Source organism: Notolabrus celidotus, chromosome 21 (assembly GCF_009762535.1).
Source record: "Notolabrus celidotus isolate fNotCel1 chromosome 21, fNotCel1.pri, whole genome shotgun sequence".
Lineage (NCBI taxonomy): Eukaryota > Metazoa > Chordata > Actinopteri > Labriformes > Labridae > Notolabrus > Notolabrus celidotus.
In genome coordinates this window covers 2706147-2734064 of record NC_048292.1, presented here as the reverse complement: position 1 = coordinate 2734064, position 27918 = coordinate 2706147, and the positions used below count along the sequence as shown (strand labels likewise).

At 40.4% G+C, this 27918-nt stretch overlaps 3 protein-coding genes across 6 annotated transcripts in view; 1 reads left to right on the top strand and 2 right to left on the bottom strand.

Moving 5' to 3' along the window:
* The window catches only part of tmcc3 (transmembrane and coiled-coil domain family 3), a 62270-nt gene extending 49264 nt beyond the window's left edge, over positions 1 to 13006 (bottom strand). Inside the window, exons 1-2 of one of the 2 annotated variants that reach the window (XM_034673637.1) lie at positions 12716 to 13006; positions 10541 to 10635 (exon numbers count right to left, since the gene is read on the bottom strand). In XM_034673637.1, the coding sequence (XP_034529528.1) occupies positions 10541 to 10635; positions 12716 to 12761 (141 nt within the window). In that variant the 5' untranslated portion in view covers positions 12762 to 13006. The remainder of the gene's footprint in view (positions 1 to 10540; positions 10636 to 12715) is intronic. The other variant, XM_034673638.1, reaches the window with a different exon arrangement.
* Positions 13007 to 14026: 1020 nt separating this feature from the next.
* ndufa12 (NADH:ubiquinone oxidoreductase subunit A12) lies at positions 14027 to 16785 on the bottom strand. The gene is made up of 4 exons (XM_034673881.1): positions 16643 to 16785; positions 14636 to 14721; positions 14426 to 14513; positions 14027 to 14289 (listed from the first exon to the last, which is right to left on the bottom strand). The coding sequence occupies exons 1-4, from the start codon at positions 16729 to 16731 to the stop codon at positions 14109 to 14111; spliced, it is 444 nt and encodes a 147-aa protein (XP_034529772.1). The 5' UTR covers positions 16732 to 16785; the 3' UTR covers positions 14027 to 14108.
* A 2979-nt stretch (positions 16786 to 19764) lies between these two features.
* On the top strand, positions 19765 to 27424 carry LOC117805214 (peroxisomal succinyl-coenzyme A thioesterase-like). Of its 3 annotated transcripts, XM_034673878.1 has the most exons (12): positions 20488 to 20544; positions 20634 to 20721; positions 22684 to 22890; positions 22970 to 23069; positions 23189 to 23379; positions 23464 to 23627; positions 23805 to 23924; positions 24042 to 24124; positions 24207 to 24297; positions 24806 to 24886; positions 25270 to 25411; positions 25546 to 27424. In XM_034673878.1, exons 1-12 carry the CDS (start codon positions 20503 to 20505, stop codon positions 25668 to 25670), a joined length of 1434 nt encoding a protein of 477 aa, XP_034529769.1. In that variant the 5' UTR covers positions 20488 to 20502; the 3' UTR covers positions 25671 to 27424. The 3 variants fall into 3 exon arrangements, with proteins under 3 accessions (XP_034529770.1, XP_034529771.1, XP_034529769.1); XM_034673879.1 differs by lacking the exons at positions 20488 to 20544; positions 20634 to 20721 and adding an exon at positions 19765 to 19890; XM_034673880.1 differs by lacking the exon at positions 20634 to 20721 and having other exon boundaries at positions 20435 to 20556.
* Positions 27425 to 27918: the final 494 nt, after the last annotated feature.

Genomic DNA, 27918 nt, shown 5'->3' with positions numbered 1-27918 from the left:
AGGACCAAGCACCGCTACTTGGGGGGCAGAGCCTTTACCATCGCTGCCCTGACTCTCTGAAACTCCCTCCCTCCAAACATCCGCAACTCTGACTCACCTCACTCATTTAAAAACCACCTCAAGACCTTCCTGTTCAAATAAGCCTAACCTCTACTCCCTCCACACCTCTGTTTATTTTCTGCTTTACTTTTCACACTTTATGTAAAGCGTCTTTGAGTACACAGAATAGCGCTTTATAAGTCCTAGCAATTATTATTAATTATACCTTCAGGATAGGAAACAAGCTACAAAAATACAAAACTAAGTACTGAATAAAATAAATAGAGCTTTGCCTGCAAAATGCATCATTATCACAATCAGCTCACAAACGTATCCTCCAAATGTGACGGTCTTTTCAAGCTGCAAGATTTATTGTGTCTGCCACCGAGGCCCTGCACCAGAGCTCAAACTCTCAGTCCCACTTCCTCTCCAGCATCCACCTGCAGGCTCCATCTACAGAGTTTAAGATATCATCTCCTCAGTTCCTGCATGTTAAATCAAACTGTGAGGAGTGATGAGGTGGGAGTCTAGACACCAAACACAAACAACACTGCTGCTGCTGCGACCAACATTTCAAACCAGTAAGACCGGATCATAAAGAGTCCAGGTCATTAAAAAACACAGAGGAGTATTTCCTCCATGTTTCTGAAGCTCTGGGTGTAGTTCTGGTTCGAAACTCCACCTTTGGTCTCCAACAAACACACTCTGTTGTTGGTTTTGGAGCGGAGCTGCTTCAGAGTGATGTGAATCACACTGATGCTCAATATTTCAGCACAGCTCTTGCCTCGGGTTGCATTTGCTTTTGAGATCATTGCTCAGGTCTTTCATCTTCCTATTGTCTGCATGACTTTGTAGTGAGAGCACGATCGCTAAGCCTGGCTTTGTTTATACATGCAACTAAAGCAATTTAGCCAGAGTTAAGAGTGAGCACATTTTAATTTATGCAGGTGCATTGACATAAAAAGCCAAAGCATGCAGAAACCTTGATGCCAGAATCATTATACAACACGAGTGTGTCATGCTCCTGAAGTCTCACTGCAGTGAAAATTGAACACAGGATGTTTCAGTGACTCAAAGTTTCCCTTGGTTGGTTATTTTTGGTGCTCGTTGCCTGTTTTCACCGAGCTTTCATCACCGAGCTTCAAACCCTGCAGACTCACATTAATGGAGAACTGACCCGAGCATCAGAATGTGTGAATGCATTCAGTGCAGCGTCTTTGTGCAGCAGGAGCTGTTTGAAATACATATCTGAGGGGTCACACTTTCAAAGCGTGTGGGGGAGCAGAGGAGGGGCAGCAGCCACGCTTTCATGTACCATCCCGCTACACGCCCACTCTCTGCCCACCCTGCACCACCAGCCTGTGACATTTCAGACTCTTTGTCTTCCTCTCGGCGCTCGGAGATCAGTTTGGATTATTGTTTCATTTCTGCAGAATAAATCACGGCGGCTGAGAGAAGAGGGAGAGGGCGTAGAATTAAAGATACGAAGAGGTGTGAGATTAAAGAGGGAGGTCAGAGATGAAAGATGGCCGGTCACGTGATCAACACCATTAATCTGTCAATATGGTTCACAACTCAGCCGCTGGAGGCTCAGGCTCTCATGCAGCAGGGCCAGACAGCATGTAGGGAGTCATGAAGCACCAACTCTGAATGTTTCTATTTATTATGAAGCTGCAGCTTAGCTTAGCATAAAGACTGGAAACAGAGGGAAACAGCTATCTCAGCTTTTCTTCTCTTCAAGACAAGAGAACGAGACACAATCATTTGTCTCCATGAACTCTGCAGCTGCTGGTGAGTGGATTTTCTTACCTTTGGGTAGTTTGGCGACCTGTCAACGATTGATTTTCAGTAAATGCCTGACAGTTGTAGTTTATTCCCTCCCACTAGTATCCTGAGGTTTGAGATTTAATCCAGTTTACAGCGGGGGAAAGAGTACTCGAATATTCTGATCAAGTAAAATTAAATTACCTTAAAGCTCCTGTGAGGAACTTTCTGTTTTGACTTTGGCGCCCCCCTGTGGACTAAGTGATCTTGCTTATTTTGTCCTTTACATGTGTAAATTATGTTATCTCCTCCCGCTTTCAACTAACAGTCACCTATTTCACTCATTAAGAATATTTACTGCAGAAAAAGGGTTTTTCTTTGATGCGCTGTCAATCGCCTCATCTGACACCTACCCCCTGAAAGTGATTTCAGGCTTTAAAATAACAAAACAGAAATGATCAATTCCTTTTCTAACAATCTTGTTTGCTTTTCTAGGTCATAAAAAGGCATCACTGTTAATTTCAGTCCATTTCATGACCACTTAAAAACTCCTCACAGGAGCTTTAATGAAATTTTACTTAAAAAGAGTAACTCAACCTCGCCACAACTTTATTTAAATCTGATAACGTCTTTATTTTGAGTATTAAGTGTATTGAGGATTTTTTTTATTATGATGATTTTAAAAACAGAATTCTGAGAAAAAAACAAAACTTTCTTTTTTTCAAAATTCCTCCAGGTCGTGATTGTACATGACAATTGGTTCTCAATTGACTTACCTGGTAAAATAAAGGTTACATAAAATACATTTTAAAAATCAATATAATTAAATATTTTCTATTGAAAAAAAAAATGTATTTATTTTTTTTTTTTTTCAGATTTCTAAGCAAAAGTCTGAATTCTGAGATTAAAATCTGAATTTAAAAAAAGGATAATAGAATATAAATTCTGACTTTATTTTCAGAATTCTGTGTATAATGTCAGAATTTTTTTTAAATATCAGATTTTTTTTTAGCCTTACCTTTTAATTTTTTTCTCTTCTTTAATTAGTGGCTCTTATCATCTTCCGTACTTTGCCCACATTTGAGTACAAAGTATTAAAATTCCTCATGTTGTGTTAAAGACGTGCACGACTACTGCCCTCTACAGGTGGGAACCCAGCTACTGCAGTATAATTCATCTAACACACATGTTTGGTACACGCTTTCATCATCAAACCCTATAAAACATACTGTACCTCACCCAGCACTACAAACTGGAAGGAGTCAGGAGGACTACAAGAATTACACGGCATGCTTTTAACAGTGACTTTAGTGATTTAGTATTTAGATTATTCTGTCAGCATGGATTGTTTTAGTGTAGATTTTAGAGTTATGAGTTCACAGGATTTATGGAGTTAGTTAAAGGTTTCTGGCTGTACTTAAGTTTTAGATTTTTCTAATTTAAGCTAACTTTAGCTGTAGGTTAGCTTTAGCTTGTAGTGAATGGAGCATGTGTCAGCACTGTTACTCCTTTTCCTCTCTGAGAAAGACCCAGGGGGCCGCTCTCTCCCCTCTTTATTTACCTGATCACAGTGAAACTGAAAGTCATGATTTTAAAAACTACTCATAAAGTAAGAGTACACAAAGCTACAGCACCTTGAATTAATGTAATCCCAGTTTATATGATGATGATGATGATAAAGCCAAATATTATAATATCCACTTTATAATTCAGCAGCAGTCTCACACAGAGCTCTCAGAACGATCATAAAGTTTTATCATCAGCTCTCTGAAACAGCTTGAGATCAAACGGAACATTAACGCCTTCATAAAGTCGAGACTTACTGCTGTACAACAACAAGAAACTGACTTTACTAAAGAGCGAGTTCATAAAGTGATTATGAAATTAAAAACAGAGGGGAGGAACGCTTTCTGATGATTCTCTGATTAAACAGACGACGGGAAGGAGAGGACGAGAGCCTGTGAGCATACTGTGCAAAGCATGTTTCCTCCTGTAGAGTGGGTAACCAGAGGCTACTGACACACACACATACACACACACACACACACACACACACACACACACACACACACACACACACACACACACACACACACACACACGCACATCTGTGCCTAACTTTGATTCAACAAGACAGGTTAATTATAAATACATCCTGTAATACCTGCTGCAGTATTACTCATAATGTCACAGAGAAAGGGTGGTGATTATGTTCTGTGCTGTCCTCACAGACTCTAATTACAAAACACACACACACACACACACACACACACACACACACACACACACACACACACACACACACACACACAGAGTAAATGTCACTGATTAATGCTCGGCCTTGTTTTAACGTCATTAAAGGTGAACACAATATTGATTTCACACTGTTAAGCAGGATATTCATCAGATCTGTATAACAGTAAAAGTCCTGACTCTCATTATCACAGTGTTAGATATCATCGTCATGACGTCGTCTCTTCATTCATATCAGACTTGAGAAGTTAGGAGCTGGGTTAGAAACATTTTTTTAAAGACTACAGAGCTTCAATGTTTCAGGAAACTAGATTCGATTTTAATTTGGAGGAAACTTTGTCCACAAACGTGAATATATGCATGTTGTTGTGTTTCAGCTACGTCCACCAAACAACCAGCAGGGTGAAATGAAAACCAGTGGCTGCCCGCATCATCTCTTGTTGTCAAGGAGACAAATTGCTCCATGCATCCATGACTTACATGATGAGAAATGTAAAGTGACCAGAGGATGACGGGTGCTACAGTGTGTGTGTGTGTGTGTGTGTGTGTGTGTGTGTGTGTGTGTGTGTGTGTGTGTGTGTGTGTGTGTGTGTGTTGGCAGATGTAGGTTGAACAGATCTTCATGGTCGTTGTCAGGGGTGATAATCATCAGGGACATCACACACACACACACACACACACACACTGTAGCACTCAGTGTAGCGGGGCTGAGAGAGAGGCCTGAGGTTAATGACGGTGTGTTCAGGTTGTCTGCTGTTCGTCTCCTGAGGATGAGTGTGGACTGAAGGTCGGTTGGAATAAGACATTTAGTAAATAAACATGAAGGCTGGGAAAATCTGTGACACTCTTCAGTCTTAGCTGGATCCTATCAGCCGTCTAACGGAGCTCAAAGTGTTGGAGTTGTTGGTTTTACTCCCAGAGATCTGTAATGGATGTAACAACACCTTTGATTCCTCACTTTTCAAAGCTCTGACTGAATCTGGAGCCTGATGCTGCATTCAAGTGCTGCTCGGACGTCCCAGACTCTGAGTTGAGAAGTGGTTCTTCTGACTTTGGTGTGTTCAAGAGCTTTCACTTCGGAAAGTTTGGTTCAACATTACCTGAGTGTTTAATAAATATTCACATATTGCTTTAGTTAACACTTCTATCTTCTTGTAAAGGGTTAAATAACTTTTCTAACGAGAGAGAGAAGAAATGTATTTATTGGGATAAGAGATGTGTCATCTGGTTTTAGAGGGGGTCGAGTCTGGAAGGTTCTCCTGTCTTTCCTTCAGTCTGAGTCTCAGTGTTACTCTGTAAACTCCTCTTGTGTATGCAGTAAACAGCGTGTCATTACCGCTGGCAGAATCCCTCATTTCACCGCCTCCACATGTCAAAGGTCAAGCTTTCCAGAAAGAAGCCCTCCATGTGACAGGTGCAAACAAGCCCCAGCCAGTCTTATTCACACCTTTTGGTCATGTCCAAACCTCAAAACATTCTGGTCTGCAGTATTTGATGTATACTCAGAGATCACAGGTCAAACTATCACACCATGTCCTCTTCTGGGTCTTTTTGGGGTGCTATCAGGGGAACCCTCTCTGACTAAAGTGCAGTTGAGTCTCAGAGCCTGCTCAGCCCTTCTCGCTTGGCTTCTCATACTTTTGAATTGGAAGAGTGAGCGTCCTCCTACTTTCAGCAGGTGGATTTGTGAGATCATGCATTATCTCAAAATAGAAAAAATAAGGTACACACTACGAGGATCAACTGAGAAGTTTGATGGAGTATGGCAGCCTTTTATTTCTTAACGCGGTTGGAACGCAGACAACAATGAGGGCACAGGAACCTTTTAGTTCCGGGCAAAGTAGTTCTGGGGGCTAAAAGATCCCGGAACTCTTGCCGAAATGCACCTTTTGTGTCTGGTGACCCCCGAGGGGGTCCTGACCCCCACTTTGGGAACCCCAACCTATAAGAACTAAAAGCAAAACAGCTAAAGTGAGCTACCACGCTGTATTCAACATGCTGATTCTGCTGACATCACTTAATCACCTCCTCCTGTCACCATCTTGACCTAAAGTAACCCCTCGCTGTGAAACCTGCAGAAACATCCTCACCTGCATCAAACCTTCCTGAGCTGACTGCAGGGCACACCGGGATAAAAGCACAAAGAACACAAACACAGACGGAGTGAAGGATCTGTACGAGCAGAGGATGGAGATGTTGACACTTTCCACTGTGACGTCCTCAGAGATACGTCCTCTGTTATGGGATAAACAGGCGGCTTAATGAGAGAGAGCAGGGGAGGTAATAAAAGCAGAGCTCACACCGAGGTCCTGCAGGCTGAGTGTCTGAGACATGACCAGGGTTACCATGGGAAACTGATGGATGCAGCCACGTTGAACAGTCGGGGGGGCTTCTGCGTCTCTGAAGCTTCGCAGACACAATGTACACAGAAAGTTTGACGACATATCAGGGTTACAGAAAGCTGTGAAAACACTCATCAGGGCTGATTATAGACGTGTTGCAGAAGTTTGCAGACCTTGAGGAGGGTGTAAACAAGCTGCAGAGCTGCTTCTTGTTTGTGGACTTTAAAAGGCCTGACAGGAAGAGCTCCATTATACTGGGAGGGTTACATAACATCAGATTTACTGCGTTTTGTTGTGTGCATACCGCTAGACTCAGAGTGTCAGCACAATACAGGCAGCCCAGAGCGCCGCGACCATCCAGAGAGAGGCTCCTCTTTCAGCGGAGCAGAGCTGGAGACGGACAGACTGAGACAGGAGGAACTCAAACATGACCGCAGAGGCAGAAAGAAGAGTTGAGGTTTGAGAGAAAGAGGAAATGAAAACAGGCACAATCATAATCTATGGCTCGGTGGACACATTCCTTGGAAGTTACCTCAGCGGGACAGCCAATCACACGCTTCAACCACACACTAACAGACACAGAGACGTGGTGAAACTTGTCAGACTCTAACTGCTTAAAAGCAACTTCCTGATTATGTGGGATTGTAAAACACAACAGGACTCTTTATTAGCATGGCTGTAATAAAACAAACTGGAGAAGAGACCTTTGCTTCTTTAAAGGAGCACCCAGGAAACTTTTACACCTCCAGCTCCACATGTGACCCCGTAAAAAAAGTCAAGTTCAAAAGTGCAACAACGCCTCGCTGATCCCATGTGACGCCATCTGACCTTTAACAGCTCTCCTCTCAAGCCGGAGACACAGACAATCAAAGAAAAAGCAGAGCAGAAAGAAATGTGAATGCTAACCTCTGTGACATAGATGAGCGGTGTTGCGCTGTGGTTCTTCCTCATGCCTCCTCTTCCTCACAGCCTGAGGTCAAAGAGCAGCTTCAGGAGGGAACCCCGCACATCAGAGAGCTCTGTCTGCCTCTTTGAAGTGTGAGGACGACCCAGTGAGGGAAGGAGGAGTGTGTGTCTGCCTCTGTATCTCCTCCTCGTGTGTGTGTGTGTGTGTACAACCCTCTTATTTAGAAATATTTCCTTCCTGTTTCAGCTCCTCAGGCTTCTTTAATCCCAACCTGCCTCCTCGTCCTGAGGTGCGTTCCCAAGCTCTCCTGTCCCCGGACTGTTCTCACACACTTCTGCCCCGTCAGGAAAACACCACCTTAAAAGGACTGAAGGCAGCCTGAGTCGGAAATTCTATGATCCCTATCTGCATGGGCACACTCTGCTGCCAATCAGGACGGAGCAGGGAGAGGATGGAGAGATGAGGACGGACGGTGAAAGAAGGGGGGGAGAGCATGAGTGTGGGAATGTGGAGGTAGTGCAGAAATCTCCTGCCAGACACGCTCCCTGAGGGGAACACACTCTCTGCAGGATGACTCTGATCGGACGTCTAATCTGCAGAGCCAGATAACAGTCTCTCTGTGTGTGTGTGTGTGTGTGTGTGTGTGTGTGTGTGTGTGTGTGTGTGTGTGTGTGTGTGTGTGTGTGTGTGTGTGTGTGTGTGTGTGTGTATGTGTGTGTGTGACCAACGCTGGACTCTGCACCCACTCCCACTCCTGCTCACAGGCATCCTTTGAGAGTGGGAGTGGGAGCAGGGTCAGTGTTGTTACTTGTCATTCAGCTGAGGAATGTGAAGAAGAACATTTCTTCAAGCTCTTTAAAAACTTGCACGGCTTCGTTTCCTCTCAAACATCGACATTTTTCAGCAGTGCAGCATGTCTTAGTGCAGATAAAACACAGGACAGATTTTATGTCAGCCATTACTGAACATAAAATAAGACCTTGGACATGAAATATGTGCACCTTTAGTTGACTTAATGATTCTTACTGCTGCCAAAAAGCACTTTAGCTCTATTGCCTGGATGTAAAGGAGCACAGGTGATAGATGTCGTCTGGTAGCACGGCGTGGTTTGTCAGTATGTTGATCTTTAAATGGAGATAAAGTTGGATGTAGGCTGTGTCTGGTTAAACTGACATACAACCACTCCACCAGAGACATGAGGAACCAGCACAGGCATGGTGGTGCTAGCTCTGCTAACCTAAGCCAGGTAAGAAATGAGACAGTCTAGTCTACGGAGGATTTTCAGGTCTGAAAGGTTTATATTCTAGTCAATGTGTTAACTTCCACTGGATCCGCTCTGTTGCGTTCCGGCTGCGTCTCTGATCCGGCAGGTCGGAGCCCCTCAGGATCAGATACACAAGACTTCTATTTGTTGCCGGATGCCGGAGCACGACGCATCAGATCTCAACAGAGCAGATGGAGCGGGACAGGAAGTCAGGTTTCACCAAAACAAAATGAAAACATCCGGTTAATTTTCAGAATAAAACACTCTGTGTTATCACCAGATCGTATTTCACTTAACTACAACAACAAACCAAAGTCATGATGAGCAGAGCCAGGCCTGGAGTCAACAGGTCAGAGGTTTTCAGAGGACCAGAAAGACAACATGGATGAGGAGAGGAGGAGGAGAAAACCTCGGTCACATGACTCCAGCTGTCCGGCGGTCCTGCTACCAGACCGGACAGGTCTCATAAAACGGTACAAACACGGATCAGGTGGAAGTCTGATGTTACACTGGCTTGCTTTTGTCACATTTATACAGCTTGCTATTGAGTTGAAACCACTCAACAACTGTTATTTAAGAGTGTATTTTTCTGCCGTTTCAAAGTTCCCATCTTGTATCAATTGGCGTGCAAAGAATCATGGGATATGTTGGGCCTTGAGGGATGCACCTGATGCGTCCTCCAAACCTGGGAAAAATAGGACACTTTTGCCGGCCGCATTTGGAGGAGCCTTCAAAATGGGACAGCATTTAATGCACTGCTGTGATGGATTCGGTCTTCAATGAGGACTCTGGCCTCGGTACATGGGGCACACACCCAAAACGTTGAGCCAAACTGGTGCCTGTCCTAAAAAATGTCAGACAATATGCTTTATCGATCTAATTCAAGAACAAAGTGAACTCTAATTAGTTTAAGGTGTGTACATGTGGAGAATATCACCAAGATATTCCACAAATTTATCACAATATGTGACACATTGCACACAAAACATCTGAATAAACAACGACCATAATGCAGAAAAAAACACAAAAATTGTGACCTTTAATTGTCAACATCTAGCCCTGAGTTTCTCCCTCTTACACACACATGGAAAGTGGACAGAAGTGGTTCATTTTTGGTATTTTTTTATGCAAAACACTCAGAAGAGGCCTTAAAATGAAAGACCCCAAGGCGCCCACTGCGCCCCATTAGGCACGGCAAACATTTAGAGAATTAGAGTGAAAATGGGAAGCCTCAAAACCCTCATTAAGGATCTCACGCTCTTAAAAGCCACGCAGGGCAGGAATCCGAGCATGAAAGATGCAGGAGGAAAAAGCAGGGGAGAGAGGAGAAGAAGCCAGAGACAGTGATGTTAAACGGAGGAGAAGGAGGAGGAGGAGAGGATGATGGATATATTTAGGAGAGTTGACAGTTGGCAGGACAGAAGATGGAAGAGGAACAACAGCCAGACGTGGAGTGTGTCTGGACATCAAGATGACCCTCTTTAGCCTCTTCCTGGTGCCCAGCTGGCATCACTAGCAGCTGCCACTCCATCATACCGCTGCATCAGCAACTTAAGACTGAGACACATTATCTGCTCCATTTTGCAGAGGATGAATCAGAGAATACCTCTCAGCTACTCTGAGACGCAGAAAAAAACAAACAGCAGAAAACTATTCTTTGCTTACAAATGTAATGAATTTAGCCTGAGAGCATTACATTCCACACTCCAGGGCTTTTTGTTCTCCGTCAAAGCACTTCCAGCTCATTATTCTTAATTAATTTCAGGGGTTTTGGATGTCTGCTCCGGTTTCTAAATAAAGACTGGAGAGTATTGTTCACTGAAATGCTGACTCAAGATGATGCCCAGAGCCTTTTTTCATTCTCTCTCACTGATCCTGCACTCAAACAGCTGACTCACACACATGAAGTAGGAGGAACAGTGCCCCCTGTTGGCCATTAAATACCATTACAGAGAGAGTGTGGGGACTTGCATTTAGGAGACTTTCTTCCTCTTCTTCCATCCATCCATCCCCTCGAAAGAGAAGTGATGAGACGGTGAACCTTCTCATGTACAAGGTCCAGACCCCTGAAACAAGAAAGACAATAATTCAATCACTCAAGTGCCAAACACAAATATCAGTTATGCATCATGTAAACACTTCAGAGAGCATGGTGAATTAAAGATTCAGTTTTTAGTTCACGATGACTTCGCTGAAAAGCCACCCCTCAAAATGCTATTCATTAATTTAAAATCTAACCGGGAAAAGCCTGAGTGAGATGGTGAAACAATACTCTATTTTATTATTTCTAATATATTGTTTAACAATTAGAAGAGTTTTGTATGAATTACATTCATGCAAGTGCAGCTCTAGCTGTAAAATCAGGTTTTATATTGTCCTCTTTCAGTTCCAACACAATGCAGTTATTTGACATACATTATATTGAGCTACTTGCTGTTGAACAAATACTGGTTTATCCAAACATATATTTTAAGTAGGCTTTAATTATTTTAGCATGGTAATTGTTTATCATGGAACAATAAATAACAATTTCATTTCTTTTAATGAAGCAGAGCACATCGATCCACATGTTGTCTGAATGTGAAATTGTAAAGGTTTTCTGGTATAGTCAAATGTATAAATGATGTGTTAAAAACAGAGTTCACTAAGAGAGCCCAGTATTATGTGTACTTTACTATTTTACCAGAGGAGGTAAATCTGCCCTCAAAAATGTATTTTTGGGTGAAAATGCCCTCTCTGGTAATGATGGGAGAAGACGGCTATGATGATATTTGATGTTCAATTAATATGTCCTCTATTTCTAATGTACATCATGTATGATTATGTAAGGAAATATTGTGACATGAAAAACTTTACATGTTAACCTCTAAACATCACCAAGAGGAATAGTAATGCTTTTTATCTATTTATTTTTCTGTTTATTTACACTCTTTTCTTCTGTTCACCTTCCTTTTTGTTTGTACCGGTTTTTATTATTACTGTTTTTTTCTTATTGTTGATTTTGTATAACTTACATAAAATTTGTTAACTTATGGTGAACAAAGAGATACAGTAAAAAGAACACTAAAAACAAAACAACCAAATCTGCATTATACATTCAATAAACAAGAAATGTTTTAGGGAAAATGTAGATTTGATTAAATATATATATGTAATACACAAAAAACAACACACTTTATAATATTCTGAGAAATATGTCAATTAATTTAAATTTTACTCTCAAATGAGCCTTTGAAGAGAGCACTGCTAACGGCTAAACAAGCTGTATCTAAGCTAGGCTAACAGTAGCATGCTATGCTATCAGTATCATCTGTTTACAGTTAGGGTTTAGCTAGCGCGTTAGCAGGCTAACATTAGCTGAGTATTATTAAATAAAGTACGCAAAAAGTATAGCGGACATTCTTATCATTTGGACATTGACCGTAATAATGGAGTTTATAATGGCTTTTCAAACTTTTATATCAAGAAGACGTTATTAAAACAGATTATTTATAAAATACTAACGGCTAACGGCTGTTCTTAAGCTAGTGCTAGCTTAATGCTAAAATACTAAAGTTCTCAGTACAGCTGAGATAAAATATCCTGATTTCAGATAAAGTGAGCTACAAACCAAAGAACTGTGGGAATTAATGGTGTCATGACTATCTATTAAAAGTTTTTAACATATTAGACTGAAGTGTTATTTCTAATTATACTTGTTATATAACAGTAAAGGACAAACTGACATCTCTAAATCAAATCAAATTGATGTTTCCCTCCAGATAAGATTATTATGTTGAAGGGAGTTATTGATCCAACTTGTTTTACTTGTTTGGAGGCTGTAGCTGAATATTTAAAGTCAAACAGGTGTTTTTTATTAATTATTCACTCAATCTATAAATATAAATGTTGTAAACTGCTTAAATGCACCACAAACTATCTTTAAACATGGCCAAGTTGTATCAGCCCATCTCTTAAACACGTAAAAATACAAATTGTGCATCAAAGCCTTCATGAAAATGAGATTTAATGAAAGGACAGTGGTATTCTGCGACTTTAGTTCAGCTCACGTAGCCTGATTGAACTTTAACATAGATTAACAGCTGGAAAATGCAATATTCCTTATTAAAAATATTCAAAAAGTTGAAGTAAAATTCAAGAACGCACCCACCTCCTCTCCTGGAGTGCAGCAGGAACTCTGGCACTGACCCATGCTGATGTTCAGACACTTGCAGTCTGAGCAGGCAGCTCTGGAGGATCTCTACACACCTCAGTGTGAAATGTAGCACGGTGCAGCTTTCCCCCAACTCAGCATAACCACACAGTGACTAACAGGCAGCAGAGACTCAGTGCTGTAAACTCCACATCTTCAGCAGTGGGAGAATCAAGGAAAATGTTCAGGGAAATGTAGGCTGGAAAGGCTTCACCAGCCAACTCCTGATGATCATTAGATTAATCCTTTGGTCGCCAGCTTTTAAAACGATCATGAATGGTTATTGTGATTTGAACCGAGGTCAACCACTCTCTGATTTCAGGTTCCTAACTGGGGATTTTCTGCTTCTATCTTATTCTCTGGTACAACAAACCACCCTGAAGTCTGGACTGTTAGTTGGACAAAACAGGCTGAAGATCTGTTCTTTTGTTACACTTGGTAACAACAGTTTATATAAGAACATTCAAGCTTTATGTAACTGAGAGTATATAAATCAAAATCAACCTGGCTGAGTGAGAGGAAGTCTTCAGGTTAGTCAATTTGTGTGTCAAGTTTTCTTTTACAGGGCAAGGAAATGAAGTCCTGCACAATAAAACATGAGACTTTTTGACGTGGAGTTTGATCATGATTTCATTGCAGTAATGCATGTCAAAACGTTCAGCTGACAGATGCACAGATGGATGAAACTGTTTTTTTAAACCCTTGAAATTAAATTTCCTTCATATCTTTTTTACTCCAAGTCTTGCCCAACAGGTTCAATGATCTGTAAAGCTACACATATGCACTTCTAGTCTGGCGTGTATGCTCCTGCAGCACCCAGCAGTGGGTTAACCAACTCACCTTCTTAAGATAAGATACTCCTTTATTCGTCCCACAACGGGGAAATTCATGGAGTTACAGCAGCAAACAAAAAGGTGTACAGAACAAGAATTTCAACAAGAATATATATAGAAAAGAAATGTCCATCAAAGACGACAGATTGGCCATAATTCTCCTGTCAGCCACCACCTCCTCAGGGTCCAGGTACTAATAGTCTTGGGTACTAATCAAGAAACCTTGAACCTTCAGATACAGAAGATCGTACTCTCTGGACTGCACCACCTTTTTAATGAAGCTTTTTGAAAGTTAACAATAAATAAAAATGTTTGCCTCTTGTTTATTTTTCAATCCTGATGAACTCATTAATGTGGCATCTTTGGAAACATTTGATTTAATCTCAATAAGTGAATTCAATAAGTAAGAAAAAGTTTCACTCACTCTCATCATTAAAGTTTGTATAGAGATTTTATTGAGGGCGTGTCGGGTGCATCGGCAGGGTAACATAATTTACAAATATGAGGTCAGAGTTCACTGAGCTCCAGCTTTGGGAGGGACCCACTCGTGGATCTTCTTGCTGGTGGTGGGGTAGGGCACGTACTGCTGGGAGCTGCCGCTCACGTTGATCTGGTGGACGTCAGCAAGGAACTTCTTGGGTACGGGTGGATGTGTGGTCGGGGGGTCGTCTGTCATGCAGTGCAGCCAGCGATGCCTGAGAGCAGAGACGAAGAAGGAAGGATTAATACACAGAATATTAATAGATGATCTTTATAACACTAAAATGTTCTCCCACAAATCATGAACAGCCTCATCAATCTGTCATCATCTGTATGAACTGCAGATCTTACCACTCAGCTGGGACCATGCTGCCGTCCACCTCCCACATGGTGTTCTTATTGTTCATGGCCGTTGTGTAGATCACCCAGCGGTGACGCCCTGAACACAGACCAGAGATTAGTTACAAAAACACACATCCAGCATCATGAAGCAGATCGGTCAGATACAGATTTTTTACATCAGGGCACTAAAAAAAAAAAGATAGCATTTGTTTCTCTTACCAAAGAAGTAGTGCTTGCTGTCCTCAAAGTATCTGTTCCCATATTTATCCACGCCGATCAGGGCTCCCGTCTTCACATCATTCGCCCTGCAGATGAAAAACTGAAGTCAAATCGACAGACAAAAGGCTTGTGATGCACTTACATTCACAATCAGTAATAACCAATGATAGGTGGAGTGAACAATATTGATCATCCATTTTTAAAGGCACCTTTTGGGGGGAAATGTCAGGCTTGTTGTAGGCTGCTAAACCTGTCAGTAGAGGGCGTAGTTGGGTAGGTTTCTTCACTGAGTGCTCATCATTTCTCAAAGCACAAGTGTTAAACTTAAATGTTGGCAAAATGGGAAACCGTATGGACGTGACAATGCCAGCCAGTGACAGCTCGATGACCGAGTCTGAGCATCTCCAAAACTGAAACTCTTATAGGATGTTCCTGGTCTGCAGAGGTCAGCTCCAACCAAGAGTTATGCAGTCCTGTTTCACTCAGCTGAGAGTGTTTACTAAATCAGGTTTCTTTCTCTCAGACTTAGAAAAAGTCACTCATGCATTTATTTATTTCAGACTTGACTATTTACATGCACTTTAATCCAGAATCCAAAGATCGCATCTGATTGAAATCACTGCTGCCAGACTTTAAACACATCCCAAGAGAAGCAATCATACAACCCCAGTCCTCGCTGCCCTTCAGTGGCTACCCGTGAGTTATAGAACTGATTGCTTTTAAGGCCTTAAATCATCAAGCTCCGTCCTTTATCTGTGAACTGCTAACTCCCTATGAGCCTGACTGCGGCCTGAAGTCTTCTAGCAGGGCCCTGCTGGTGGTTCTTGAATCTGGACTGGTCACAAGAGGTGATCAAGCATTTACAGTTTAGGCCTGACGACGTCCGAACAGCAAACTCAGTGTCCTCTCTTAAATATTTTCTTCCAACTCAATACCATTTTTTTGTACTAACTGAAAAGATTGTAGATTGTACTAACTTGTTCTCTTTGTCTCTTTTCCCACTTATGGAGTTCTTTTTTCTGACTGACTTGTTATCTGCTTTTGTAATTTGACCTGTTTTATTGTTATTCTTTGTCTTAATAATTATTCCCCTTATTAAACTTAGCATTGGCCTTTTCATAACGGTTATCTGTCTTGTTTTGATTGGAATTTGATTTGTTGGTACATTTTTTGTGTATATATTTATTTACATATTATTTTCACTTTTATGCATTTTTTTGTATTTGTTCAAATTTTTCTTACATTGTTTGCTGTATTTTTTTTATCCGGTGATTTTTTAGCCTCTTTATATAGTTTTATTTTTGTTGGTGTTTAACCTTTTTACCCTGTTTTATTTCCTACATTCCTCACATTCCTCTTTTATTACCTTCCTCATTTGTAAAGCACTTTGTCACCTGTTTATTAAATAATATTTTTTTAATTGTACTTACTCTTTTTTACCTATTTTTGTTTTTAGGAGGTTTCTGTTGACAGTCTAGTGGTGTTTTGGTAAGTTCCACCAGCACCCTAAGTGTTCCTTTCTAGTCTAACTTTGACTACACTATGGATATGTGTATGTATATTCATCATTTTATTTATATCCATGAAAGATCAATAAAAAATACATATATAAAAAAAAAAAAGTGGCCTAAACCTGAACCACATCCAGGCTCTCTGAGTGAGACTGCTCAGATCTCAGACTGCTCACTGACACTGATAGAGTCAAAACACAGATTGAACAGCGACTGTTGACCTCTGGATTACAGTCTGATATTTTAAATACAGTCAGGTGTGCACTTGTGTGATAAATATATAAAAACCTAACATTTATAAAGTCACACACACACTCTCTCTCTTTATTACAGCTCTCATATCTTTAACTCTTCTGACTGTAGCTCCAGGCTCAGTTAGCCTCCATGCTAACACTGCTCTCAGTAACAACACCGTCTCTCTCCTGACCTTTAACAAACTCTGACTTTAAAAAATAACATTTAATTTATTAAAACACAAACATGTCACTCTACTGACCTGAAGAACTGGACCAGAAGACCCCGGACTCCTCCATGACCTCCTATCTGTCCCAAAGCCCTTCGGACTACATTCAGATACTCCGCCATCTTTAGACGGAAGAGTTATGAAGACGGACCGGTGAGCGAGAGGAACAAGTCCGGGTAGGAACCACAGAGCTGTAAATATTTAGTTCCACAGAAATACGGTAGGAATATTAGGAGAGGCACCCTACTGCAGGCAAGATGGCGCCGCCACAACATCCACACCGGAAGTCCATACCGGAAGTCTATACCGGAAGTGATTCTTTAACCCCCTCTCTACCCAATGCCGGATGCGTCGAACTGGAAGTTTCTTCTTCGTGTAGCGTATTGATTGCATTAGTCTGTCGCTGCTAAATCAATTAGCAGAAAGCTAATTGTGATAGAGAGAGTGAGTGAGAGAGATCCCGCTGTGTATGAAGAACAGAATAATGTAGAGTGTTAGTGTGTGTGGGGGGAGGGGATGAGAAGGAAAAGACTGTAAGTAAGAGGGAAAATACACTCAAGCTGTACACAGAGATCTATATTCACCACAAAAACAACAGAGGCTCCCCAGAAATGTGTACTGTACATCTATCATCAGTGGCTGACAGTGGTGCCTCAAGTTGAAATATTTTAGTCCTAATATTCTATGTTGATTTGGAGTTTGTAATAGCAAAAGTGCATTGTTCTTTTTCAAGTACAACATTATCAATACAAAAGGGTTAAGACATCATACATATAACATTAAAAGAACATAAAATAAAGTATAATTCTACATTTCAAGTAGGGGTTGGATGGAAAGAAACAGTAGCTATGTATACATTTGCAGTTTTTCTAGTCATTCTAATTGAAGGTTCCAACTTCAATGTTTTCATGGACGCCAAATAAAGTGATCTTGTTAAGACATTGGTGTACATGCATCAAGCATTCAATCTGAATAAAACTGTTTGACAAGCTGTGTTTACGCCCATCTAATGTCTCAAAATAGAAGGAGAAACCATTCCCTCCGTTTGTTCTTGTGGTTAATGAACACCCCTGTCACTGTGTCATTGTAACGTGTTACAAATTATGTTAAAAAAGAAACAGTCACCACACACCTCTACATTTTCCTCCTCCACTCGCCCCTGCACCATAGATAACATTCTGCTCTTCTCTCGTGACTGTGGATCTACTCTGGATCTGTATTTCATTCATTCATTAATCTATACATGTGATCACATAGGCAGACAGCATGCAAGGTAATTTGGAACAAACACTACAGCAAACTTAGATAATGTGACAAGTCCCCATGGAAAGAGACTCCTGCACACTGCACAGTTATCATAATGAACCTGTGGGGAACAGCTGTGCTGGAAGGAAGAGGGGTCACTGGGGGAATCAGTCAAAGGCAAGCAGGTGTGCAGGGGCAGGACACACACCACAGGTGAGGTACAGTCAGGCTAACACAACATAAAATAACATATGACCCAGACAAAACAAGAGAGGCATATGCAGATGTCATCACGGCAGCATCATAATCAGCTTTAAGTATTTCAACACACACTCGGAACAAAAGGCTGTGCATGGCTGAGACGTTAACACTATAACTTAGTGATTCGTGCAGGCTTCTAAGTAACTTGAATTCTCAACAGCCTATACACTTTTGGAGTCAATCAACTAGTCAATAATACTGATACGATTAAAATGTAAGTGCAAAAAAGTTCATAGAATTACGCCTAAACCTACGTGTTTTTGAAGGCTTTTATTTTGCGTTCACGTTCCTGTTTTTCAAGGCTTTTATTTTTTTTGAAGGCTTTTATTTTTGTAACTTCTGGTATGGACTTCCGGTGTGGGTGTTATTGCAACGTTTTTAGCTTTGTAACTTCCGGTATGGACTTCCGGTATGGACTTCCGGTGTGGATGTTGTGGCGGCGCCATCTTGCCTGCAGTAGGGTACTCTTGAATATTAGGACGGGGACATGATTTCATGAAATAATATAATTTTTACAACCTAAAAAAATATAGATATATTTACAATTGAAATGAAAATATAGAAAGAATGTAAGGGCTACAGCAAAAACAACGTTGGGCAGGTGAGCAAAAAAAAAGTGAAGGCGTAATTCTTTAAAATTTATTCTGTCATTAAAGTAAAAATTCTGACTCTTTTTCTCAGAATTTTGGCTTTTAAACTAAGTGATGGGGGAGACAGGATCCCAGTGTGTCAGTGTCCCAGCTCACTTTGCAGCATTTAGCAAGTTACAGTGGCAAGGACAAACTTCCTTTAACAGGCAGAAACCTCCAGCAGGACCAAACTCATGTTATCATTTATACTTAGACACACATCATGAGAGAGAGAGAGAGAGAGAGAGAGAGAGAGAGAGAGAGAGAGAGAGAGAGAGAGAGATGGTAGTAGTTGTAGCAGCTGGAGGAAAGGCTGACAGAGGAGAGAGAGGGAGAGAGAGGATCCTAGTGTGTCAGTCTAAGCCTATAGCAGCATCACTAAGAGTTGGTCCAAGCCTGATCCAGCTCTAACTATAAGCTTCATCAAAAAGGAAAGTTTTCAGCCTACTCTTATAAGTAGAGAGGGTGTCTGCCTCCCGGACCCTGACTGATAGATGATTCCAAAAGAGAGGTGCCGGTTCACTGAAGTCTCTTCCTCCCACACTACTACTACCAAGATCATGACCTCTTTAGGTGTAATAATGTTGTTTATTGGGTCACTCTGCAGTATGGAGATGATGGTGTGACAGTGTGTGATACATTTATTCCTTTATGGGTGAATAAAAATGTCTCTGTGCAGCAGGGTTGATTGCTGTGATGTTATCAGAGGACTTTGTCCAGTATGCACTTTCACCTAGTTAAGAATCAAACCTTTAAAAATGTATTCACAAAATTATATTTACCTGCAGCAATCAAGAAACGTACACTACTTTATATTACATTTTTTACTTTTATTTTATTTATTAATTTGCTCGTTCTGATAACAGCACTTTAATTTTTTTTCAAATATGTTTAAATGTGTATAAATAATTTACTAACATCTGCCTCTAATTGACTTAATGAGTTTATTAGTTGCTGTATTGATTATTGTACAATTTCAGATATTACAACACACAGCCTACACAACGTTTCATAATACATGAACGTCCGGCTGCCTCTCTGTCAAACATTATCTGATCTCACCTGGGACCGTGCAGAGGGAAGTCTACTAGAGCTCTCGTGATTTCTGAGCCCTCGTGAACTTCACAGGAACGTGCGTCAGCCTCCGTGAGTCCTCTGTTTTACAGGTTTATTCATATCTTTAAAGAACTGGCGCTGCATAATAATGTCTTAGTGTGTAAATACATGGTTTATTAATGTGTAATGCTGCTGGTTCAGATTCTGCTCAGTTTTTAAATGTATTTTATTAAATCTGATAAAAGAGGAGCACTTACTTCAACATACCTGATTATAAAATATATAATATTAACATGATAATCTTTATTTACCCATCAGTTAGCCCTTTGAACTCGCTCATTTTGTTTAACCCTTTAACCATAGAATGCCAGAGGATTTCGGCGTTTCCTCTAGGACTCAAACGCACCATTGACCCTTTAACTAAGACTTAGAAAGTTAAAGTTACTTCAAACTTCTTGAAATTAAGAAGTTAGAGCAGGAGTCAGTCGTTCTTGTGGGGTTTCTAACATTAAATCAGCATCTAACTTAACTTTGAGTGTGTTTTTTCTTCCAATCATAAATCAGAGAGCGTGAATAATCATATTTTACAGACAGGACCTGAACGCGACGCGCCGTCACTGGACAGCAACGTCATCACGTCCATGTTTTCTCCTGATTTTATGCTAATATTTGAGCTACCGTGAAGTTTACTGTGATGGATTAATGCACAACTTCACCCTAACGACAGACTCCTCTGGTTATATGGTGAGCTGTTAGGTGGGTGTTCCGCACATTTCGGCTACTTTGCTAACCGCTGACGTCTCCTCCTAACCGGAAGTAACATTTGATTCAAGTTTGAGGAAACAACAGGAGCTTCTGCAGGTTCCTGCTCAGAACTTCCTCTCATAGTTTCTGAACTGCGACAGAAAACTTCACGAGAAGGTAAAGTGACAGCAGATTACAGCAGTGAGAGTATTAGGACATAATTTAAAGGTTTTATGAGCAGATCTCATTTTAAATCACTGCTTCACGAGGAAAAAGTCAAGGTTGTAAAGGTTCAACCGGTTATACAAGAACACCTGGTTCTTTACCTGGGAGGTCCCTGTAACAAATGTTTAATTATAAATAAGTAAATATTAAATTTAGTAAAATAAAATGTGATAAAGTAAGGCAGCAGCAAGGTAAATTAGATGTTTTGTGCATTCAAATATTATTATTATTCAATAATAAAAGTTAGCAACTAAAGTTCTGACATGAAGGCATGTTATGAGAAATATTACCTTCTACAGTGGATTGGAGTAACTGATATGATAACTGATAAGTGGTGATAAGATAAGATATGTAGAAATCCTTCAAGTTGAAACCTTGAAATTCATCATATGTGGATAACAGGTTATAGTTTAGTCTGTACCAAGCGGCAACCTTCGGTCTCAAAATATGAAGCCCAAGCCCAGGAAGTGTTATAAACTGCAGTTCATTGAGTGTCCACTAGAGGCTGGCTGCAGAAACACCAGAAACCACATACACACCCATTCAAAGAAGACGATCTTTACAGCAGAAATAAACATGTTTACAGCCTGGTACAAAAAACTGTTTAGGTCTGAGTAGCTACTTTCTCTATCAACACACAAGATAGACAGAAGATATTTAGATTACGAGTTTTGTCCAAATAAGGACATGACTGACTTGATTGACAGGTGGGAACACTGTAGCTGTTGGCTAGGAGGCTCAAAGCCCGCCTCTTTACCTCACACTAAGTTGGGATGAGTTTAGCATTTCCAATATGGCTCCTGCCGATGATTGGCTTCAAAACAGCGCTCAGGTACAGATGGGTGACATCACGGAGACTACGTCCATTATTGCCATTACAGTCTATGGTCTGTACTTCAAGGTGGGATTGGTAGTCTGGTTTATATACACTTTTTATGATCAATACATGATGTGTTTCTTTTAAAAGTTAGAAAAAAATCTGCTATCTACAGCCGGAGTAAACCTAGTAAAACAACAACCAATCACTTCCATGAGGTCCTCATGGAAGGAACCAATCAAATATAGTCCTGCCGTTCTGCCTGCCTAAAAAGAAACCAGAAGGATTCAAGCTTACTGGAGAATGGCCAAGAAACTACAAAACCCCTGTTATAATTTGACTAATTTGTTAATATCTTATAGCCTCAAGATGTACTGTAAGTAGGTCAGTTGAGAGCACTGTGTTACCGCCAGCTGATAACGCAGGAACAAACTTGTGGTTATCAGCTCTGCTTCAAGGACAGCTGCTGGCCGAGAAGCAACACACAAACATCATATTCCTAATGAACACTAGTGAACAATAGATGGTTTGTCTAGAAGACGTGTGTATCATTTGATACATACGTAGACGGAGACGGCTGCGTATTGTCACCTCACTGAACGCCTCTCAAGATGATACTCTATAAAAGATTATCATATCCTGGACTCGGAGCTCATGTTGCTGATTTCCTGCGGGAGCTCTGTCATTTTGAGACCAGCGCTGTACTTCTTTATGTGTGACCACGGTAAACGGTTTCTGAGACCTGAATGAATTCTCCTGTGTTCATTCTCGAGCTGTCAACAAAAGAATTGGGGCTAACACCCCGATTACTGGTAATCGCTCCTCCTGCTAAAAGGGCAAAAAAAGAAAAATGGACGAGTTCTGAGGAAATGCTAAATTCAAATTACCAACCCTAGCTTTAAATAAAAGAACCAAAACAACAAAGTTAGCATGCTTGATATTCAGCTTAAGTCCTACACTGTTCATAGTTTAGAAGTATTTTAAAGGAATGTTCTTAAAGTGTCTTCTCTTTAAGAAGACTTGATACACAATCAGAGATAACATGTGTACTTTATCCTCCTCTTTCTTTACTTACACGTGTTTACATTTCTTTACAGTCCACAAAGCCACCATGTCTCCGACCATTCCTCCGATTCTCTCCGTTCACCCCACCCGGGCTCTGGTCGATGAGCCGTTCAAAGTGGTGGTGGAGAATCTGCCCCCAGCATCTCCAGTAACCCTTCACTCTCTCATCTACTCTGAAGACAAGGACTACTGGGAGGCCTACGGACACTACACCAGTGATCACAGAGGAATAGTGTCAGGTAGGTGTGTCCAAGTGTCCAAGTGTTTGCCTGCAGGTTGTCTTGTTTCCTCTGTGCTGACGCTTCAATTCTTTTGTAGCTGCAGAGGATGTGAGTGTTGGGGGAACGTACACAGGAAAGGAACCCATGGGGTTGTTGTGGAGTTTGCGTCCTGAGCCAGGCAGCCGCACAGGTCTCAGGTAATATGATGATAAGAGCTGTAATGATCCTTTAATTTACATTATATATACATGTTTTTTACAACCTCCCAAAATTAGAGCGGACATCTTTAAAGAACGTTCTTTTAATCGTCCTTCAGGTTTAGAAAGAGGATCGTCACCAGCCCCATTTTGGTCCATGTCTCTGTGTACAGCGGACATATTACCCAGGGCTTCAGAGAGCAGTCACCTCTGGCCTCTGTGCTCACAGAGAGGTGGTACATGGCTCCAGGGGTCCAGAGGATCGAGGTCAAAGAGAGAGGAGTGCGAGGGACACTCTTCATACCTCCAGGTAAACCTCAAATACACCTTCACTCCATTTACACATTTACTTTTAGAAGTATTTTTACTAATAACCAGTTTCTCCATACATCAGGTCCTGGACCCTTCCCTGGGTTGTTGGATATGTGGGGAGGTGGAGGAGGGCTGTTGGAGTATCGCTCGGCCTTGCTGGCGTCTCATGGTTTTGCATCTCTGGCGCTAGAGTATTTCTCCCCGGGTGAGCTCCAGACAGCAGATCTACAGTTACAATATTTTGAGGTTTGTGTTATTATCATGTGACTATCAGTCGATTTATGGGTCTCATATAAAACTTTGTGTTTTTAACATTGTGAAACCGAAGCTTGTTCTCTAGTTTTCAGTTCCTGCAGATGCAAACATTAGTTTTTTTCTCACCTTGTTTTTCTTCATTTCCTGTTGTTGTCTTCTTCTGCACAGTCAGCGTTTAACATCGTCAAGGACCATCCTCAAGTGATCCCAGACAGAGTAGGAATTATTGGTCTTTCCCTTGGTGCACTTCTGGCTTTACATATAGCTGCTGAGAGCAAAAACATCAAGGTTAGTTACAAACGCAAAATATATTTGAGTTAAATTTATTTTTAAACATTTAGTCATTTACCTGGAGCCAGGTTCGACATCTGTCTGTCTTTTGATATATTTTTTCTTGTGTTCCAGCCTCACTGCATCGTTTGCATCAGTGGACACCACTTATTTCCATTTGGGGCAACAATTGCTGCCGCCCAAAAAGACCAAGAAAAGTAAGGTTCTGATCTTTGAGCAACATAAATAAACACAATGTTTAACAGTTTGAGTAATTAGAATAATTCCATGTACCTACAGGGAGTTGAAGACACGTTACGATGAGAACAACTACTACATATGGCGAGATGTGCGTTTACCAATCCCCAGTGACCCCGCAGAAAAAACTGACGTAAGTACACAATGCACCAATAACCAATGAGGATGAGTTTCTACTTTAACTTGATGAATACCTGCTCTCTGTATAGTTGGGATCCACATTTCCTATCAGGAATATTGTTCTTCTTTGATGTGTTCCATTCCGCTCTTCTTTGATGTGTTCTATTCAGTTCTTCTTTGATGTGTTCTATTCTGTTCTTCTTTGATGTGTTCCACTTCACTCTTCTTTGATGTGTTCCATTCCGTTCTTCTTTGATGTGTTCCACTTCACTCTTCTTTGATATGTTCCATTCTGTTCTTCTTTGCTGTGTTCTATTCTGTTCTTCCTTGATGTGTTCCATTCTGTTCCGTTTTGATTGATTGTGTTCCATTCTATTCTATCCCATTCAATTCTAACATTTTTGCCACAGTGTCAACAGGCAGAGCTGATTTGACAATAAGTCAATGTTTCTGTTAAGAAATAAATTACTGCTGTTATGGGAATTTGACCAATCAGAGTCAATTCTGTCGTTCTCTTCTAGGTGAGGAAAATTCAGTGTCCCATGCTGCTGGTCAATGGCGATGATGATCAGAACACCCCGGCAGTGGAGGCGGCTGAGGACGTGAGTACACACACACTCACACAATCACACACCTGACTCTTAGGACAAGTCTGCACCCATTAATTTGAGGCAAAACGTGTTGATGTCTGGTGCATTTGTCATTTTATTGATGGTAATTACACATCCAATCAGCACACAGCAAGAGGGGCGGTGTAATGAAACTGCTTTAGGTTGCTTTCTTTTGTAAACCTCCTCCACCCCAGCTCCTCCTTTCTGCTGTGTCTGATTTTACCAGTGTAATTATCACTGATGCTAGCACTGTTCTTTGCTGCTGCTCTCCCTGCCTTGGAAGGTGTGCTCTTCCCGCCTCAGACTTTGGTATTCCATGTAGAACAGAGCCATACAACTAAATATGCCTTATTTGATTGACCTCTGACCCTCAGATCGCCCAGATGATGCGTTCTCAAGGGAACCTGCACCTGCTCTCCACACTGACGTACCCCGACACGGGACACCTCATCGAGCCGCCCTTCTCCCCTCACTTCAGAGCGACTAACTTTATTAAACCTTTCATAAAAGAGAAAGGTGAGTTCAACACAAGTCTGGGGAGTTGTTGAGATAAGATCCTAGGGAGAATTATCTACAAAGCTCTCACTCAAGCATGCTGGGATTATTTTAGGATTAGATTTGTTTCTCAAATATAACACTGTGTGTTTCAGTGATCGTTCTCTGGGGAGGAAAAACCAAAGCCCACTCAGACGCTCAGGAAGACTCCTGGAGGAAGATCTTAGCTTTTCTACAGCATCACCTGTACTCCAGCACGACTCCCAAAGCCAGGCTATGAATGATAACAGAAAGAAGGAGTCTCAGCATGGTGCAATGCTGTCATTTAACACTATCAAGTTGCATTTTGTAGCACAGGATGTCATACTTTGTTATTATATTAAATTATCAGGTAAAGTTTTGGGTTTGGTCAAGTTAGACCTCTATTTTGATAAAGTTCTCATTCCTAGAGATCAAGTCTTTGCTTAGTTTAATCAACAACTGAAACGTTTCTATGAGCAAATGTGAAATTAATGCAGTTTGATGACGTCTGTTGATCAAATCAGAAATAACACAGGAATGTAACCAATCAATATCTGCCTTTAATCGTTCAAATGAGGTACATGAAGTGTTTACTTTCTACTCATGCTCCACTGCAACTTAGAAATATTTCACAAATTACTCCAACACTGATTTGTGAAACCTAAACTGACTCAACATGAGGATTTTTGCACAGAAATGACCAGCAGGTAATAAATTGGATAATTGTTTTTAGTATTTTCTGATGAAAATGATTGTATTGTATGATTGTACAATATAGAAGAGTAGATCTTTCTTAAGGTAATTTCTTTGTTTATTTTTTCTCAAATTCAACTTTGTGTAAGCTTTTGGAGTATTTATGAAATGTGGTATTACTCTGGGAGTTGAACCAAGGACCATAGCCTCTTAACAGCCCATAGCCTTTAAATATACAGTACATTTTTTAAGTCAAGTACATTATAACGCACATCAAAGTGTTCTGTTACAAGAACATAATGGACTAGGCAGTGATTATTATTTTTTTATCACTTCTAAACATTGTCAAGTGCCAAAGAAACAAATAGGAGATCGTATTAAAGCAGTGTCAAGTGTCGAAAAGCGATAGTTTATCAAAAGATAGCATTTAATATTTCAACAACTTCTTTAGAGCTGTTGGTTCCATCTTGTTTTCTTTACATGTTATTTTATTAAATAATAAGCAATTTAAAGAAAAAATATGACTACATTTATATTTAGGTTCCTGAAGTCAGAATTTAGAAAATCTAAATGTAGGCTTCTTTGGTAAAGTGAAAAAGTATTTCATGATAAAATTTATTCCCAGATTTAAGATTGTTAAAGTATTGTTTTGGTATTTGTACCAGTTTGTACCAACATTTATCATTAGTGGATACAGCTACCTGACTTTAGCAAACTGGTAGCTAACCACCAATGCTACAGCCTTCTTTGTAGAACTGATGTCTTCTGATGCTTTTAGCTGTCATACAAAACAAAAATAATCATCAAAGATTTGCTGTTAAAATTAATTTTTTTACAAAAGCTAGCTATTGTAGCTAACCAACAAGCATTAGCAAGATAGCAACAGTTTGCTAACGTACAATTTTTGTTTTTGATTGTATGATTATGAGCAAAACAGGCTTTCATTTCATTCACTTAGGACACACAAGTTACAGATACCTTGACTTTTATTTGTTCATCCTCTTGAGATGTGGTTATGGGGGTAATGTTATTTATGTCTGAAATTTTGTTCTCATGTTGTTGACTCCTAAAAAGTCACACCTCTAAACACTAAACCAAGAATGTACTGGATACCACTCCAACAAGTTTCACATGGGCTGTTATGTGCTGATTGTATTTTATTAACATGTTTTTTTGTGATAAATGAACATGTCTGTCTACCAAATATTGCAGGTCTGCAAAAAATATTGCAATCACAGATGTTAGAAATGGATCAAGAGTATTTTTAGGTGTTATAATCTATATCATTCATTTTGTACAATTAAAATCACCTCAATGGAATTTGAGTGACTATTGTCTTTATGCCTACCACTTTTATTATCATCCACCATTTAGAGGTAAAAAAGTAAAGGCAAGTCTTCTTTTGGCTTCTTTAAGTTCACGCTAGCTCCAAGCTTTATACAGTCTATGGCTCCAGGGCTACCGTCAGTAACAGACATACATTTGCTTTTTTCAATATATACGATACTGTATATTTTTGTAAAGCTTGATACTTCTAGTTTTCTCCCTTTCATATATAATTTTAATAAATATATATGGCTTTCTTAAAAACTACAGGCAGCTATATCTACAAGAAAGTGTAGAAAACTCCATTACCTGTCCTACAGTTGGTGTTTGTACTACATATAAAATATAAATTTGCTTTTATACACAGCAAATCCTTTATTTTAGGTTTATTATGTTCGTACTTCATCAAAAAAATTAAACCACTCATTATCTCTTTAGCTACAATCTGTTTTAAACTTAAGGAAAAGGCAAATAGCCTTAAATAACCA